The sequence below is a fragment of the Schistocerca serialis genome, chromosome 9 (assembly GCF_023864345.2).
Source record: "Schistocerca serialis cubense isolate TAMUIC-IGC-003099 chromosome 9, iqSchSeri2.2, whole genome shotgun sequence".
NCBI lineage: Eukaryota > Metazoa > Arthropoda > Insecta > Orthoptera > Acrididae > Schistocerca > Schistocerca serialis.
Genome location: NC_064646.1, coordinates 491,199,445 through 491,216,567, shown reverse-complemented (window position 1 = coordinate 491,216,567; position 17,123 = coordinate 491,199,445). Strand labels below are relative to the sequence as shown.

Below are 17,123 nucleotides of genomic sequence, written 5' to 3'. Positions count from 1 at the left end.
GAGAAAAGTGTTAAGGAAAATATTAGCAGTTCTTTAACCAAAATAGTAACTGTGCTCACTGAAAAGTTATGTTTGAAATATTAAGGATTTTAGCAATGCTACCTAAGCTCATCTATGAATCAGACATGCACGCAGGAAAAAACCAGTAATTACCGCAAAAATAGATGTATACTCAAGTGTGGAACAAGATCCATACTGAATTCACATTTATAAATAAATCTAAAAAACCTTAAAACAGTACTTCCTACCAGAGAGTAAAATTCACAGTAAACTAGATTTGGAGATTAAAGAGATTACAAAGGCAGATAAAAAGTACCCATTAAAAAATAAATTTTACATAGTGAAAGATTACTTACAGGTGTTTTATTGTTATTTATTTATGTTACTTTTTTTTTACCAAATACTGACTCTGTATTATTTGTCATTTCACAACTCTCTTGTGCCTTACACCAATGAAACCAATTATTGTCATGATCCTGGTGCTAGCTGTTAGTATTCGTACAGTGCGCACAGTGAAAAAAATGTGTGGACAATGTAGCACTAGCTTTTTACATTGTTAAATAACAGCACTGTACACTAGGTATGAACTGAAAGATGTTTAATTATTGTTTACACGCTGGCCTTCCATTCTGAACAGTGGAAACGTTACTCCCCATTATGTCATCCCGATTTAGATTTCGCTATTTTACTTCAAGAAAAAGTTAGTATGGTTCAAACTATAGAGCCACAGGTGACCTGTCCCATCCTTGCCAAATTACTACTACTACTACTACTACTACTACTACTACATCATTTAAATAGTTCTGTGTAATCAGCATCTGCTTCCAAATTTCTCCCACACAAATCTTAATACTTTGAGAGTCTTGTCACTTAGTTCTAAGAATTTTGGGGAAAAACTTTGGACTTTATATTTTTAGTATTTTTTATCACTAGCCAGTATTATATATTTAATAAAATGAAGAATAAGGTAAATAACCGCTAAATTACCTCTACTAAAATTTAAATGTTTTATTAGGAATTAAATGAGACAATACTTTAAGAACTGCAGCAATATGCTGACTTCCTTAAAGAGTTGCACATAGAAATTCACAGTGTATCTGTTATAACCCAAATCCGACTTGCCATTTTTCGATGGAGTGCGACGATAAAGCCCTGCGGGCTGCAGACGTCTGTGTCACTGAGGCCAGCCAGGCTGCCGGAGCTGGCACTGCTGTGCCCGCTCGACTGGCGCGCAGCTATCGCAGCTATCTCCTCCGGTGGCAGGCTGCCATTGCTCCCACTGCTTCCACTCAGCCGATGGGATGATGAGCCAGCCTGGAGTTGCTGCAGCAGAGTAAATGTCAAAATGTAATTTTACCTTTCATCATATCTACTGAGATAGTATGTATATAATACTTGCTAAAACAGTTACAAGAGGATTGCTTAATGTGTAACAACTTTTACCCACTGAGCAACATTGCACTGAATATTTCTGCCAATTCTGCAAAAATCTTTCATTACACTACAAAATACAATAAAAACCATGATACATGCTAAAAGTCTCATGACTGCTTGTGACTTTTCTTTTATAAACAATGTTTCCACATTTTTTCTGAACTATTATCCATACACAAAAAATCAGATTACTGGTTGTCAGTACTTCATTTATATCTGGGCAGTGTGTATACTATCATCATTTTCAGTAACTGCAGTGTTACTTCAGTTGTGCTGTTATATTGACCTGTGTATATGTGCTTTATCTCGTCTAAAGATAATGTCAATCTGTCTCTCTCATTTCTCAAAAGCGCATATACTTCCACAAATTAAGTGTCAGATATCTGTTGCCCACATAGCAATTCACTTCATTACAGGTATATGAAGAAAGTACTTCCATGTAATCACAAATACTCTGTGTATTAGTTTATGTGCTTCTCATTCGCCACAACATTGAACTTGGCGACTACTTTTGGGATTTGTGTATACAGCTCCTTCTGTGCGGCTAGGATTTGATCAATTCAGATACAAAAGATTTCTTGAAGATGGAAGGCCATACAGATGGCCGACAAGAACTACAGCAGAAAAATTGTGATTTCTGTTTGGATAGTGATTTGAGAGGAAGTCAGCTGCACATATCAGAACATACAGCATACTCATCACATTGTGTCATTATCTGTTCAAGTATCTCAACAAGAAACATCATGCTAGAAAAGTTAATCAGTTGATAGATACAAGGGCAGTTTGAAAAGCTCGTAGAAACACCATTAGATGTCAGGACTAGCTCTATGTGGTGCCCGTGTAATAGCAGCTTGTCCTGTATGAGTAAACCTGTGATTGTTCACTGCTCTGGGTAGAGACCTGTGTTGCAGACGTTTTTGTGTTGTCATTCGCATGCTGTGGTTCGTGAAGATGGGAAAAACATCGAGATTTAAAGCAGTGATGTAAATATGTCATAAAGAAGAGTATGAAATCAAAGGAAATTTGTGCTCTTTTCTGAACGCAGGGGAGGACTCTGTTAATTCACGATCAACTTTACCAATTGTGCAACTGAGTTTAAATTTGGCCGGAACAGCTTAGATTATTATGATGATGATGATGATGATGATGTGCATAGTGGTCAAGCAAGATGATCCACTGCCCCAGAAATTATTGCAAAAGTGCATAAAATGGTCACAGAGGATTGTCGACTGAAAGTGGGAGAAACTGCTGAAGACGTAGGGATGTGGAAATGGATACGAGAAAACTATCTGCTATATGGATGCTAACACAGGTCAGAACGGAAATGTTCGAACAATGTTTGAACCATTTTCAGAGCAACCAGCAAGGTTGTGGCAGTGGTTTGTGACCACAGTTTAAGCTGGGATACACTACTACACCACAGCGATTAAACAACAGCCAAAACAGTGGAAACATATTGATTCGTAAGCTCCGAAGAAAGCAAAGGCAATATGGTTGGCGAGAAAGGTCGTGGTGTCAGTTTTTTGGAATGGGAAACAAGTAACATCTGTGAAATTCTGATCTGACCACTCAGTACGAGTAGCTACACATCTTAAAGTCTGGGGATGACAATGAACACACAGCATCTGAGTTTAACTGTTTTATAGCATACAGACTTACCGGATAATTTAATTCTGGTGTGAGCTTTCTACACTATGACAACAGGTGCATTGTGTTTGTTATAATGCCTTGTCACAGTATTAAGTGTCCACTGTGATATTCAATAATTAGTGTATCACTAATAAATGACTAGCTTATTTCCCTTCTAGAAGTGTTGACATAGGAAAAGATGCAATTTTCTTTCCCTGTTTGATCTGTGAATAAGACTGGATCTGGCCTCAGAAATGTTACAGTGAAAATACCCTTGGACAAGGCAATTAAAATTTAACTATTGGTGGTCTACATTATTTTGGTACTATCCGATCTGGAGTAAGTTTTCGGAATATTATTTTGGAACATCGAGATACTTCAAACTGAGTGCAAAACAGGTAAGTGGAGTGTCGCAACCTCGTACGCAATTTGGCAACGTTTGCTGACCCAGAACCACAGATACGACCATCAACATGCTGAACATTGAACTGAGACTCTTCTGGAAAGGTAGTGTGCTGCCACTCCCACATACAGAGTAGTTACAGGGTGAGACACTGTCGATGCACCTCTCTGCTGCCATGTTGAAATGAGTCGTGACTTCTGCTACGTCGGTAGTTGGGTGCTCAAGATTATGTCACACTGTGTGTATAGATGCTCGCCTCACTGCAGATCATCCGTCTCCTGACTCTATTTGCACTATGTCACCTCACGATTCTGCATGCCCAACCGAATGGTGTGACCATCCTCCAGGGTGTTTGGTGCACACGGCCATTGAGATCCCAAACGGAATGGCGCTCCAAAACCAGTCAGTTTTATATTTGTACAGCAGACGTGAGAACCCGACAAATGTGAGTGGCAATATTGCAGGACGATGAACTGCAGTCTCGACAGGCCACAGTATTGTCGCCGTCAAATTCCGACACACATACGTTTTTCCTCCTTACGTGACGTGTGACACAATCTTCTCACAGACAGACAGAATTCGAATGTGAATCTCAATGAGAAACTAGGTGAGTAGCATTTTCTTATATACAGAATATAGACAGTGTTAGTCCTATCTGCTTTGTGCTCTTGCACTGGGAAGCTAATCATTTGCACATTCAGGACATACTACACTTCACACCAGTTCGATTCCTACCACATGCCGCCATCACAGTGTTGTAATTTTTAATGGCCAGCAGTGTACTTCTCATCAACACTCTTTCACAAAATCTCAAAGAATTGAAGTTTTAACAAAAACAACCATTTACAATATCTTGGATCGTGCACTAGAGCTGAGTGTCTAAATTACCAGGAAATTGACTTACCTCTTGTGATTATATTAAACAACAGGATTAAAGCCGTTATCAACAAGATACGAGTGGCATAAAAGTAAAATACATCTACAATGCTAATTTATACTTCTTTGCAGTGTTTGGTAAATGGAAGAGCAAACTTGCAGCAACAAGGTTTCTGGAATTAATTATGTACAGTTCTTCTGGATTAAAATGGTTAATGAAACTGATATGAATAATCTACATTTAAGTATGAAAGCCCAAATCTACAGCAACATTATTTACAGCAATCAACTGTTTATTCAAGCATTGTTTTAGTGAAAGTATGTGACAAAACCGTTATTTTGAAAAGCTTGAAAAAGTGCAAATACCATTTTCATAAGGACTGTGAAACATGTACAAGGGTATGTTGAAAAGTAATTCCTTTGGATTTTTTTTTAATATGAAAGCTCTTCAATATTTTTACATAAAATGAACACTATTAACATTATATACTTTTATTCTTCACGTATGCATATTTATTTCTCAACAGTCACCTTTCCCAACGAGAGGCCAATTTGTTGACTCGGTCACTGTAGAATCTGTGACTTTGTCAATGTAGCCAGAGCCTCACTTCCGCTTGTACTGCTTCACCACTATCAAAGTGACGTCCTCAAAAGTGTTCTTTAAGTTTTGGAAACAGATTAAAATCAGATGGGCCAACTGGGAGCTGTATGGAGGATGATCGATGACGGTGAACCCGGGGCATCAGATTGTGGCAGATGTCAAGGCACTTGCGCATAGCCCAGCAATTTCATGCTGAAGGAGAGGGTGCTCCTGGTGTGGGCGAAGTCTTCGAATTGGTGCTTTTAGCTTTATAAGGGTTTTGCAGTACCTTGCAGAGTTTATTGTGGTGCCATTGGGCATGAATTTCAAATTCACCACTCCTTGAACATCCCAGAACATTTTGAGCATGACTTTTCCCGCTGATGGGATGGTCTTTAAAATTTTTGGAACCTGTGATCTTTTGTGGCAGAACTCTCTTTCTTTCGGGGTCAAAATGATGAACCCAGTTTTCATCAACTGTCACATTTTGTTAGGGAACTCATCACCCTATTGCCCAAAACAAAAAAGAAGTTGTTGACAAATATCCAATTCCCTCTGTTTCATGTTAGGAGTGAGCATCCAAAGCACCTGCTGCACACACCTTTTTCTGTACTGCACACTCTCTTGATATGCCACACTTACCCCAGAGATGTGTGTGTTTACCCAATGATTTTGTCTGGCAAGGTCATTGACCCGATTCCAAGGAGTCTCGTCGATTGCCATATGTGGTCATTCATCGTGAGACCTGTCACGTGTGTTGATATTATCACCATTGTTTCCTTCCTTAAGAGCATGCACAACCCAATGCTGCACATTACTGATATCATCACTGTACACAGCTTTGATCCTTTTAAGGTTTTCAGTTGGAGGTATGTTTTCTGTCTTTATATACCTGATTACAGGGCACTGTTTTTCACACCCCGAAATAGTTACATAAGACACCACCATGTTCCACACTATAATTTGGAGCCCCCTAGTGGCAGAGGGTTGCAACTTGGTAAGCGAAGTGGGGAAGTCGATCGAGTAATATGCGTGACAAGTAACACCTCAACTGACATTGAGAACAGAATACAAAATTTGGAGGTATTACTTTTCAGCGTACCCTCTTAGTTGAAATGAATTCACATGTAATTAGTGAACTGCAATAAACTTACCACAATCAACTCTAAATTCATATATTTACTTGCAAACAAAGATTTTAAACTTTTCTCTATTATGGATATGTAACACAGTGACTGAAATGAATAAAGATTTTCAGAAATAACTGCAACAAATTGTCTTTTGTTACAGTTCAGTTTTTAATTATATCATGACCGATTTTTTTGAGTCACCTACTGACATTAAGAGATGCTGATGCTGATGATGATGATGATGGTGAATTGAAAACTGATCATGGAATAATAAAAATGGAACCATTACAAAAGGCAACTGGCTGTAGTTATTTCCGAAAACCTTTACTAGAGAAATGTGTGTGGCATTTTACTGCAATAAATTAACATTAATGTGCATAAAGATGGCCACATGTACAAACATTAAGTAAAATCTTAATATCAGTTAGCCAAAATAATAGTATATTGACTGTGCACATTTTAGCCATCCGTTAAACTCAATAAACAAACAGAGACCTGCTTTAATGGAAAGTACTATCATGACAACAGTTCAGTCTGTGTCACATGATCACAATAATCTCACTTTTAATATTAAACAGTCACACAATGTCCAACAGTCTTTTCTTCCTCTACAACATTTTTCCCTTTCAATTACATGTATATTTTGTCCTCATTTTCCTTTCTCACTGTTACTCAAGTATGTATCTGTGAATGTCTCTCACTTCTGCCTCTCCTTCACCTGGACATCCCTCTACAGTCTTCCACTTTTCAACTCGCAACCCACATTTCTCAACATCTGCTTTCTCACTCCAAACTTGCGTAACATTTACTAATCATAATATTTTCTACATCCCTTTCAACATACGGGTTGATCCACAATTTTAATCACAACACTTCGCAAGGGTGGTATATCATACCATCTAGAATCAATCATTCTTAAAAACCGAGCAAGTGTGTGTGTGTGTGTGTGTGTGTGTGTGTGTGTGTGTGTGTGTGTGTGTGTGTGTGAGAGAGAGAGAGAGAGAGCACGCAAGGGGGAAAGGGGGGGGGGCACATGAAACAGATCTCCCTATCAGTAAACAGTAATTTAAAATTGAAATCAATATATTCATTTGTTTAAGACTGAAAACTTTGTTTTTGAGCCATGCGTGGCTCACGTTCCCGCCACCATGTATTTTACACCCTGTTTTCAACATACTTCCACCTCACTATGTTAATTTGAATTACTACCATCTGAGTCGCTGCTTTGCCTAACTGTGACCGGTACTAGCAGCGCATATCGATATATCCCATCTTCTAATATCTTTGCTCGACTGCTATTACTTACCGATCGTTGTCTGTTGTAAGGCAGTTTGGGTCGCGAGTTCGGGCTACCAGTGAGTTGGAACGCGTCTGGAGCCCAGTCCGGACCTGCCAGTCGTGAGTTGCAATGAGTCAGTAGCGCAGTCGGGTTGGAGCAGTACGGTCTGCGTCAACATGGCTCGCCCAACCATTGCCGACATGTATCACTTGAGACGGGCCACGATCTTGGTGGATCGCCGGTGGGTCGTCCTACCGGGCAACGCGTTTTGGCTCACCAATCATTCTGTGTGCGTGCGCGCACACGCCTTCGTCCAAGTGTTTGTCAGGTTGTGTGTAGTTGACATTATTCTCTCTGACGACCATTTTAGATGTTGTCGGGTTTCTGAGGGAGTCTGTCATTTGCTGTGGACCAGGGAAGTTATCTCCGCACGGTGCAGTCGGCTGGGTCCGCTGGTGGTCCCTGCATAGTGTAAGAGCGTGTGTGGAGCTGTCCAATCACTACGAGCTTTGTGGTTCATGGACCCAGGATGTCAAAGTTGAGTAGTGGTTTCAACTACCCATGCCACGTCCATTCATTCATGTTGTGTGGTTTGTTTCGGTGGTCTGCTGTTGGGGAGATTTTCCTGTGAGCAACACCGAGTGTTTCTATTGCTGAAATTTAGCTGCCATGCAGTACAATTAACTTTAGTGGTTGACTACAATTTGAGTATACCAGTGGAATCTTCTGCCTTGTGGCCATTAGTGTTCCAGTTACCTGCCCTGGCCACTAACGTAATTTCAGGCAGCGTCCTTTCCTCACCTTTTGTTGCTGTCCAACATGTTGTGTACTTTTGAGAGCTAATACATATTTCATTGTGGATCATCACGTTCATAACCTTCTGTGTTTGAGTTCTCATGTACTGGTTGGTGGCAAGCAAGTCATCGTGTCCATCGGTCTGTGGCTGTCCCCTGGTTGGGTTCCAAAGGATCAAGTGTAGCTGGGCTCACCCAATGTCAAGGGTGAACAAGGGTAGACCGACCTCCCTGGAGGCTTCCGAGTGCTGTTTTCTTTATTGTCCTTCTCACCCGTGTTTAATTCTCTGTTAACAATCTATCACAGCCAATGATTTAAAAATTCTTGTTTTACTGGACTTTATGTATTATGAATTTTGAAAAATCAATTGTGAGCCTTAAGCCACTTAAAACCTTATTCTTGAACTTACCCTTTAAGCAAAAACATTGTGGCCTTCTGCCTTAAAAGATTATGGTAATGTAGTTTAAAATTTTCAAATTTAATTGTGGCCCTCACCCGCTTGTATTGCACCTTGAATATGTTTGTTCTGTCTACTTTTGCCTTGAGGCTTTCCAGCCTAGCTGTGATGATATGTATATTTTAATTATTTTATTTGCTATTTTAGCTCCATTTTTATTTTGTTGACTTCAAATTTCCTGTTTGGAGGCCCTCAGCCATGAAATAACTGCCTTTTTGGAACTCTTAGTTCTAAAGGTTTGGCTATGTGCTGTTTGGTTTATAGCTGTTATTAAATTACAATTCTGAGTGAACCAGACTTACACCTTATTTGGCCCTTTCCACAATCCTTATCACCTGTCCTGCTCTGTATTAAATACAAGTAAAATTTTACACTAATCACTAATATCTGAACTCCAATCACTGCTAATGGGATTTCAGAAACATAAAAATTGACTGAATAGAAATGAGGTGCTATTATATTCTGCCATATTACTACCCAACACATTTTATGCTCGCTCACACACACACACACACACACACACACACACACACACACACACACTTTCTTGGGCATTTACTATTTAACAACTGGGCTACAATAGTGTTACACCCAGCAGTTTTCTGCATTGCTGTATTCCAGATTAGTGCTTCCTATAATAAATCACCAGTAAATACATGTTACATTTGGTGGCAATACAAGCACAGCATGAATTTCAGGATGCGGTGTGGGGGTAAAGATGGGGGTAGATGCCAAAATTTAGAATTTTAATGTATTGTGGTAAGGAAGACAATAGCAGGGATAAACTGCAACATAATATGAATTCTTGTGAAAACATAATGGAATTTAACAACTAGGGGAGGAGAAAATGCTTGTGGCTTGAGCAAAACATTGTAAGTCTTTGCCCTAAACACTCTTACTCTATTGAAAATGATGATGCTTGTCAACAAATTATGTAATTGTTGTTGTTGTTGTTGTTGTGGTCTTCAGCCCAGAGACTGGTCTGATGCAGCTCTCCACACTGCTCTATCCTGTGCAAGCTTCTTCATATTTACGTTAAGAGTTATTTAATCACATATAGTCTGAATGAGTGTATTGCAGCTATGAATAACTGAACCCTCTATTGCAACAGTCATTAATCTCTCTCTCTCTCTCTCTCTCTCTCTCTCTCTCTCTCTCTCCCCCCCCCCCCCTTCTCCCTCTTTCTTCCTCCTTTGTGCGCGCGCGTGTGTGTGTGTGTGTGTGCGCGCGCGTGTGGGTGGGCGCGCGCGCGCACATTTCTGAAACTTATCCCTTCAAATACTGCGATATTTCCCCAGTTTAAAATCACTAAGTAAAAACATGTACAACACAAAAATGTTTTCTAGTCTAACCAACATTATTCCTACATCAACCGGAAGTCAATCAAAATGTGAATTTTGTAAATTTATTGTAATGTCATATACATGGCATGTCTTCAAAGTGCTGAAATCCATAAGAACGATCCTGAAATCCCACTCAAATGCTTTGTAAGTAGTAATTCCAGGTATAGTGGTGTACAAGATATTAAGAATTATATAACTTTGTGTCAGTTTTCATTAAAGCTCACAATTAATCAAGGGTATAACCGAAACAAGTCCACACAATAAAATTTAATGCATGCAAATACTTCATCATCCTCATCCATTCTTGGCAGGAAACTACAGTTTACATTTTCCAAAGCACTACAAACTGTGTGCAAATACAGGTATATCTTATCTGCCTTATTAATATAAGCTAATACTCTAATAAAAACTGTGAGACGGGAACCTCATAGCAACAATGTGTTCTGTTTAGTGCTACAGAAACAATAATTGAAAAAAAAAAAAAAAAAAAAAAAAAAAAATACCATCACTTACTCCACCACCAAAAGGTAAGGCATAAAACAGCAGGCTTGTATTACCATACCTTGAAGCACAAGAATGTGGCAGGCATGCAGAAACTGGAGTGCCACCTTACCTCCGCGTTTGGATTCGGATTGCTTGAACTGCCGTCGTCTACAACTGGTCTATTATTACATGTAAGAGAGTGCGGATCACATTCCACACTGGCCCGAAGCACTGGGCTGCTTGTAACACCACCTGCGCCCACAATCAAAACAACACGGCTATTATGTCTACAAATACGCTAGTAAAATGGTGTCTACTAATATTGTGCAAATTTTAAAATAAACAATTACTCTGACAAAGCTGCAACAAAAGCAGTATGAGAAGTGAAACTAAATATTATTCTAATCAATAAGTTACAACATTTTAGTAATGGAAGGAATGAGGCTGCCACAATATGAAGCCAAATAAAATTATGTTAAAAAACTAAATAAATAAAATTTTTATGCTGTTCACAAATTGCAACATAATAAGATTTTCACACTAATTATGGTCATATAAGTATGGTCTTTTCTGAATGTACATCCGACAAAAAAGTGATTTTGGTAGCTAGAGTCCAAAGGTTTTGTTAATCATGCCTTTTGTGTTCTTTTGGAGTTTCCATAGCATCTTTCACCCCTAACAAATGTTTCTTTATATCGAATCAAAAAGTGAAATAACAATTTTCATAAATTTAGCTTTAAATATTTTTTAATTTAACAGAATATTTTCTTAAAAATTTTCATCCCCTATTGTACTCCCTTAGAAGTTGAATTTCCAGAAACAATGAAACAGGGATTTCTTTTTTATTTCTCACTGAGAAGACAAATACTAATTGTCATGGATGTAGCCTTAGAAGTCCTTTTGTAGTTCTTTAGCAACCATTTAGATAAAAAAAGAAAAAACACCTTTCACCCACTGTTTTACTCTCTTAGTGGTTGAATTTCCAAAAATACTGAAATAGGAATTTTTTTTCCTGACTGGGAACCCAAATACTAGTTTTACAATTCCAGCTTCAAAATTCCCTTAATGCAGACCTACTTTCAAAAAGCCTTTCATCCCCTCATCTCCTATTTCACGCCCTTAAGAGGGGAATTTTGGACAATAGTTTCGTAAACATTGCCTACAGTATAAGATCAACACCCTCTTCAAACTTCAAGTTTCTATCCACAGCGATTTGGGCTGGGCAATGATGAGTCAGTGAATCAGTCTGATCCTATTTCACTCCCTTAGGGGTTAAATTTCCAAAAACAGTTGAACACCAATCTTCAAATATTTAGCTTTACAAATGCTATTGCTATGAAATATTTTCATAAAACATTTCACCCCCTATTTCAGCTCGTTAGGGTTGATTTTCCAAAAATAGTGACGTGTATGTTTTATTTCTAACACAGAAGCCAGATACAAATTTTCACAGATGTAACTTCAAAAATGCTTGCACAATGAAATGTTTCCATAAAACATTTCATTCCTCATTTCACCCCCAAAGGGGTTGAATTTCCAAAAACATTGAAAGATGTATTTTTTGTTTCTAACTGAGAATACAAATTTAAATTTTCATAGATTTAGTTTTAAAAATGCTTTCAAACTACAATATTTTCACAAAAAATCTCATTCTCTAGTTCACTTCCTTATGGGTTAGATTTCCAAAAACACTGAAACATATATATTTTTTCTATTTGTAACTGAAAAGTCAAATGCCAATGTTATAGCTTTAAAAATACTTTAGTAGTTCTTTAATAATGATATATTTTCAAAAAAACTTTCACCCATTATTTCACCTCCATAGGGACCTTGCGTGCCTCAGTGATACAGAACCACAACGGAGGAGTATCCATTGAGAGGCCAGACAAACGAGTGGTTCCTGAAGAGGAGCAGCAGCCTTTTCAATTGTTGTGAGGGCAACAGTATGGATGATTGACTGATCTGGTCTTGTAACACTAACCAAAACAGCCTTGCTGTGCTGGTACTGCGAATGGCTGAAAGCAAGGGGAAACTACAGCCGTAATTTTTCCCGAGGGCATGCAGCTTTATGGCAAAGAAAGCATTTCTGAAAAAGGGAAATTTGTTAACATCAAGTATAGCTTTAACTGTCAGGAAGTCATTTCTGAAAGTATTTGTATGGAGTGTAGCCATGTATGGAAGTGAAACATGGACGATAAATAGTTTGGACAATAAGAGAACAGAAGCTTTCGAAATGTGGTGCTACAGAAGAATGCTGAAGATTAGTTATGTGATCTACCCATCTAATGATGAGGTATTGAACAGAATTGGGGAGAAGAGAAATTTGTGGCCCAACTTGACTAGAAGAAGGGATCAGTAGGTAGGACATGTTCTGAGGCATCAAGGGATCACAAATTTAGTATCTGAGGGCAGCAAAGAGGGTAAAAATCTTAGAGGGAGACCAAGAGATGGATAAACTAAGCAGATTCAGAAGGATGTAGGTTTCAGTAGGTACTGGAAGATGATGAAGCTTGCACAGGATAGAGTAGCATGGAGATCTGCATCAAACCAGTCTCTGGACTGAAGACAACAACAACAACAACAACAACAACAACAACTGGGTTAAATTTCCAAAAATGCTGAAACATGTATTTCTTTGTGTCCGAGTGACAAACCAATTACCAATTTCCATAGGTTTAGCTTCAAAGCTGCCTTAATAGCAACAATTTAGGGTTGGAAGTTCCTAAAAATCCCTTCTGAAAAAATGCAAAACTTCAAATTTTTATCCTCAGCGGATTGAACTGGGCAAAGATGAGTCAGTCAGTCATTCACAACATTAAAGCCTAAGGACATTTCCTGACTAATTACTTAATATGATGGCTGTGCCATGTCACATTATCCTCAACACATCATTGTGCTGCTACAGGAAATACTTCTTATTCTTTGTTTTTCCTTCAATATCATTGCATATTCAACAAAATATCACATAAGACTAATTAATGTCAGGTTATCACCAAACTGACATATAAAATTTCTCACAAATATGAGGACTGTCGAGCAATACCATCTCATAACTTTATAGCAAAGCTACACAGCAAGAATGCTCCACAAGCATATTATGAGCAGCGCAGGCCTGCGAGCTGGAAGTATTGTACCACCTTCATTGTCACAGAGAACACAAGGGGGACCTGTGAAGAAAGTGGTGTAAACAAGGAAATTGTTCCTGAGGGCATTGCTCTGAGAAATCTAGAATGTCTTTGTAAGTCACTGTTATGTTGCACTGCAAATCAATTACTTTGAGCTGCAGATTAGTGTGAATTGGCCACTGGAAGCTTTTGCAATTCCCATTCAGTTGCACAATGAATCCTTATTTATTTCCCAATATGACTGGCATTATGTCTGTAGACAGATAAAATAATAAATTCCTTGACACACCTGCACTTTCTTCAATGTTCCTAATAATGTCACGAGGCTCAGCAATGAGCACAACAACTTGTTATGATTCTTGTATGTATTAACACATACAGTGCATTTGTGAACTGAACTTCCTGTAAGTGTTCAGTGTCTCATGGCACACTATATACATTTTGCAAATCTATTTCACTGTGTAAAAGGACAAGATTCCTCACACTGTAGATTTAAATCCTAAGTCACACAATTCCAACTCACTACTGTCACTGTTGGATGGCACTCCTGTTAAAACAACCCTCCCTTAATGCACAGTTGACACTTTCACCATGTTGTCACGATCACACGGTGCATGCACATCTGCATCACTCCCACTGTGCCACAACTGCTTTGCTCATACATGAGAGCCCGCTCACACTGAAAACTAGTGAGTTGTTGAGCCCTGCTTTACAGTTTTTCCAAGACAATTTGATACAATTATGTAACTTCTTGTTAGTTCAACTGTTAATTAATAAAAATTGTAGCTAAGATTATTGAGTCTTGAGTTTCAACAACTTCTGTGTCTTTCTGAAAAACAATGTGGCCTTCACACATTGAGAGCTATCACAGTAACAAAAATGAGCACAATATTAGCAGATATTAACAATAGAAACATATTCAGTTAGTTACAATTAAGAGAGAGGTTGTGCAAAATACATAATGACAACAGAAAGTAAAAAGTGCAAGTCAAAGACATATTTTCACAAAATTTGTGTGCTGAATATTCTTGCTGTGTTTTGGAACAATATATAACAAACAGCTACCAGCCACGAGGCTGACTTTACTTTCATTTCATATGTTTTTCCTGTGGCATACATCAATATTCTACGAAATTTTAATTTACAGTGTTGTTAATAAATGATTCTTTTATACTTTTACATGATAAATAACTACAAACCAAAGGACATTAAATAAATCTATTATTGTAAAGGCACACTAAATGTTCTGAAAGTATAGCAAACACTTACACAAAAATGCAGGAAAAATGAAACTGGTCACTATCAATATCAATGTGGGTCATATTTCTGAGCTCCTCATGTTGACACACCTTAATGTGTGGAGCTGGACTGTTTGTTGGTGGTCCACAGAAGGTAGTGGAGGAATGAGAGGGAGGGGGATTTACTGGATGCATTCATGCATCACAGTCCAGTGCCACATGTGCTTTCCTGCTCTGTTGATCGTCAAACACGATTATCCCATTACTATCAATGTTCACATTATTTTGAATATGCCCCGTGTATTTCGAGAAGGACTGCCCGTTACTACAGATGTGATGGCCACAGGTGGCTAGGCTGTATGAAAGAAAGGGACTTCTGGGGTCGAATGGGTGGCAGCAGTCTAAGTGGAGGTATTGCTGGTGGTTTGTAGGTTTTATATGGTCGGAGGAACAGATGAAGCCACATTTGAGGTGGAGGTCAACAATGAGAAAGGTGGCTTGTTAGGTTGAGGAACACCAGGTGAAGCGAATTGGTGAGAAGGTATTGAAGTTTTGGAGGAATGTGGGTAGGGTATCCTCACTCTAGATCCAGATCACGGAGATTTACTCAATGAATTTGAACCAGGTGAGGGGTTTGGGATTCAGGGTAGTGGGGAAGGATTCCTCCAGATGGTCCCATTAATAGGATGGTGCCACACGGGTGCCCTTTGCCGTACCCCAGACTTGTTTGTATGTGATGCCTTCAAAGAAGAAGTAATTGTGGGTGAGGATATAGCTGGTCACGATAACTAGGAAGGAAGTTTTAGGTCTGGAATCCATCGGGTACTGGGAAAAGTAGTATTCAATAGTGGCAAGACCATGGACATGAGGGACGTTAGTGTAAAGGGAGGCACTGTGGGGTAAAGGAACAGGAACTGTGAAGGTCTATGGTATCTTCTATATAGGAGGGTAGGTTGCAGTTACGAGCTGACGGTGTTGATCTAAGAGTGCAGAGATTCTCTCAGTGGAGGCAAAACAACCAGTGACAATCTGATGTCCTGGGTAGTTGGGATTATGGACATTAGGAAACATTTAGGCATGTGGAAGGTAGGAGTGAGAGAGAGAGAGAGCTTCTGGGATGGGTCTAAGTATTTGAGGAGACTTGCCATGGCAGGTTTTGTAGGTGGGCATATATGACTGCTAATGACCTAATTCTTGCAGTTCAAAATCAGAGTGGTGGATCCTTTGTCAGCAGGTAGGATTATAAGTTCAGGATCAGTTTTTTGGTGGCAGATTCCCTGAAAATCTGCATCTGAACTTTCTTCTTCTTCTTCTTCTTCTTCATCATCATCACTGTCCTCTTCACTGCCATCGAGAGCATTACTTATGCTGCACTTTTTGAAAGGTTTAACAATAATGTCTTCTCTCGCTCTAGACCACAGGTGTCTTATTCACTGACACATGAGTTTGATTGTAGGTCATTTTAAAGCTCCCTTCAGCATAAATTCATGTTGGGTTTCACCCATCATCCATTCCTTCCATTCCTCTCTCATACACCCTTTAAATGGTTTATTTATCGAGACATCAAGAGGCTGCACTTCCTGGAATAACAGCAAGCTCTGTATCTCCCTGTCTCAATTTCTCTTTCACAGAATTTTTCAAATGACCACTAAACTGATCTAGCACAAGAAGAGTATCTGTCTTTAATAAAGTACCTTTCCTTCAATCTGTTAATCCATAATTTCATACCAGCCTCAACCATCCAACACTATTCATGTATGTGAACAGCAATGCCTGGCAGTACTTCAGGTTTTGGCACTGTTTTTGCACTTGAAAATGATGACTTGATTAAGTTTAGTACCGTTAGCACAACCTGTAGCCCAACAGTGTGGTGCAATTTTCCCATGTTCACTTGTTTTTATAGTTACAGTTTTAGCACCTTCATGGCAACAGTTCCGTTTCTCGGCCCATCAAATGTCAGAGGAGTTTTGTCCATACTCGCTATTTGGCTTAGATCCACACTTTTTTTATGTTGTATTATAAAGTGATGAAAGATATTTTCTCTTCATACGTTTATGGCATTTTATGAGATATTCTGGTTTTGGTTCACACACTGTCTCCATGATGCTTCATCTCCCTGATGCTTCATAAACCTGTAGCACTAAGCAACTCCATCCTTAAAGTCTGTTAAGTTTCACCATAGCACTAGCTTACAAGCATGCACTTTAATCATTTTTATATTAATTCCAATGCCATTTTCATGGTGTCCTCGAATTAACTTCAGTACACCATCTTCTAGTTTTGGCCATTTTGCATTCAGTTCTCTATTTGGACATTTACTCTTCATTTATTTCAGTTCTTCTTTGCCTACC

At 38.8% G+C, this 17,123-nt stretch overlaps 1 protein-coding gene across 1 annotated transcript in view; it reads right to left on the bottom strand.

Moving 5' to 3' along the window:
* LOC126418980 (ubiquitin carboxyl-terminal hydrolase 32) overlaps positions 1-17,123 on the bottom strand; it is a 245,455-nt gene that overhangs the window by 90,268 nt on the left and 138,064 nt on the right. Inside the window, exons 22-23 of the mRNA XM_050086028.1 lie at positions 10,540-10,661; positions 1,123-1,323 (exon numbers count right to left, since the gene is read on the bottom strand). Coding sequence (XP_049941985.1) covers positions 1,123-1,323; positions 10,540-10,661 — 323 coding nt within the window. The remainder of the gene's footprint in view (positions 1-1,122; positions 1,324-10,539; positions 10,662-17,123) is intronic.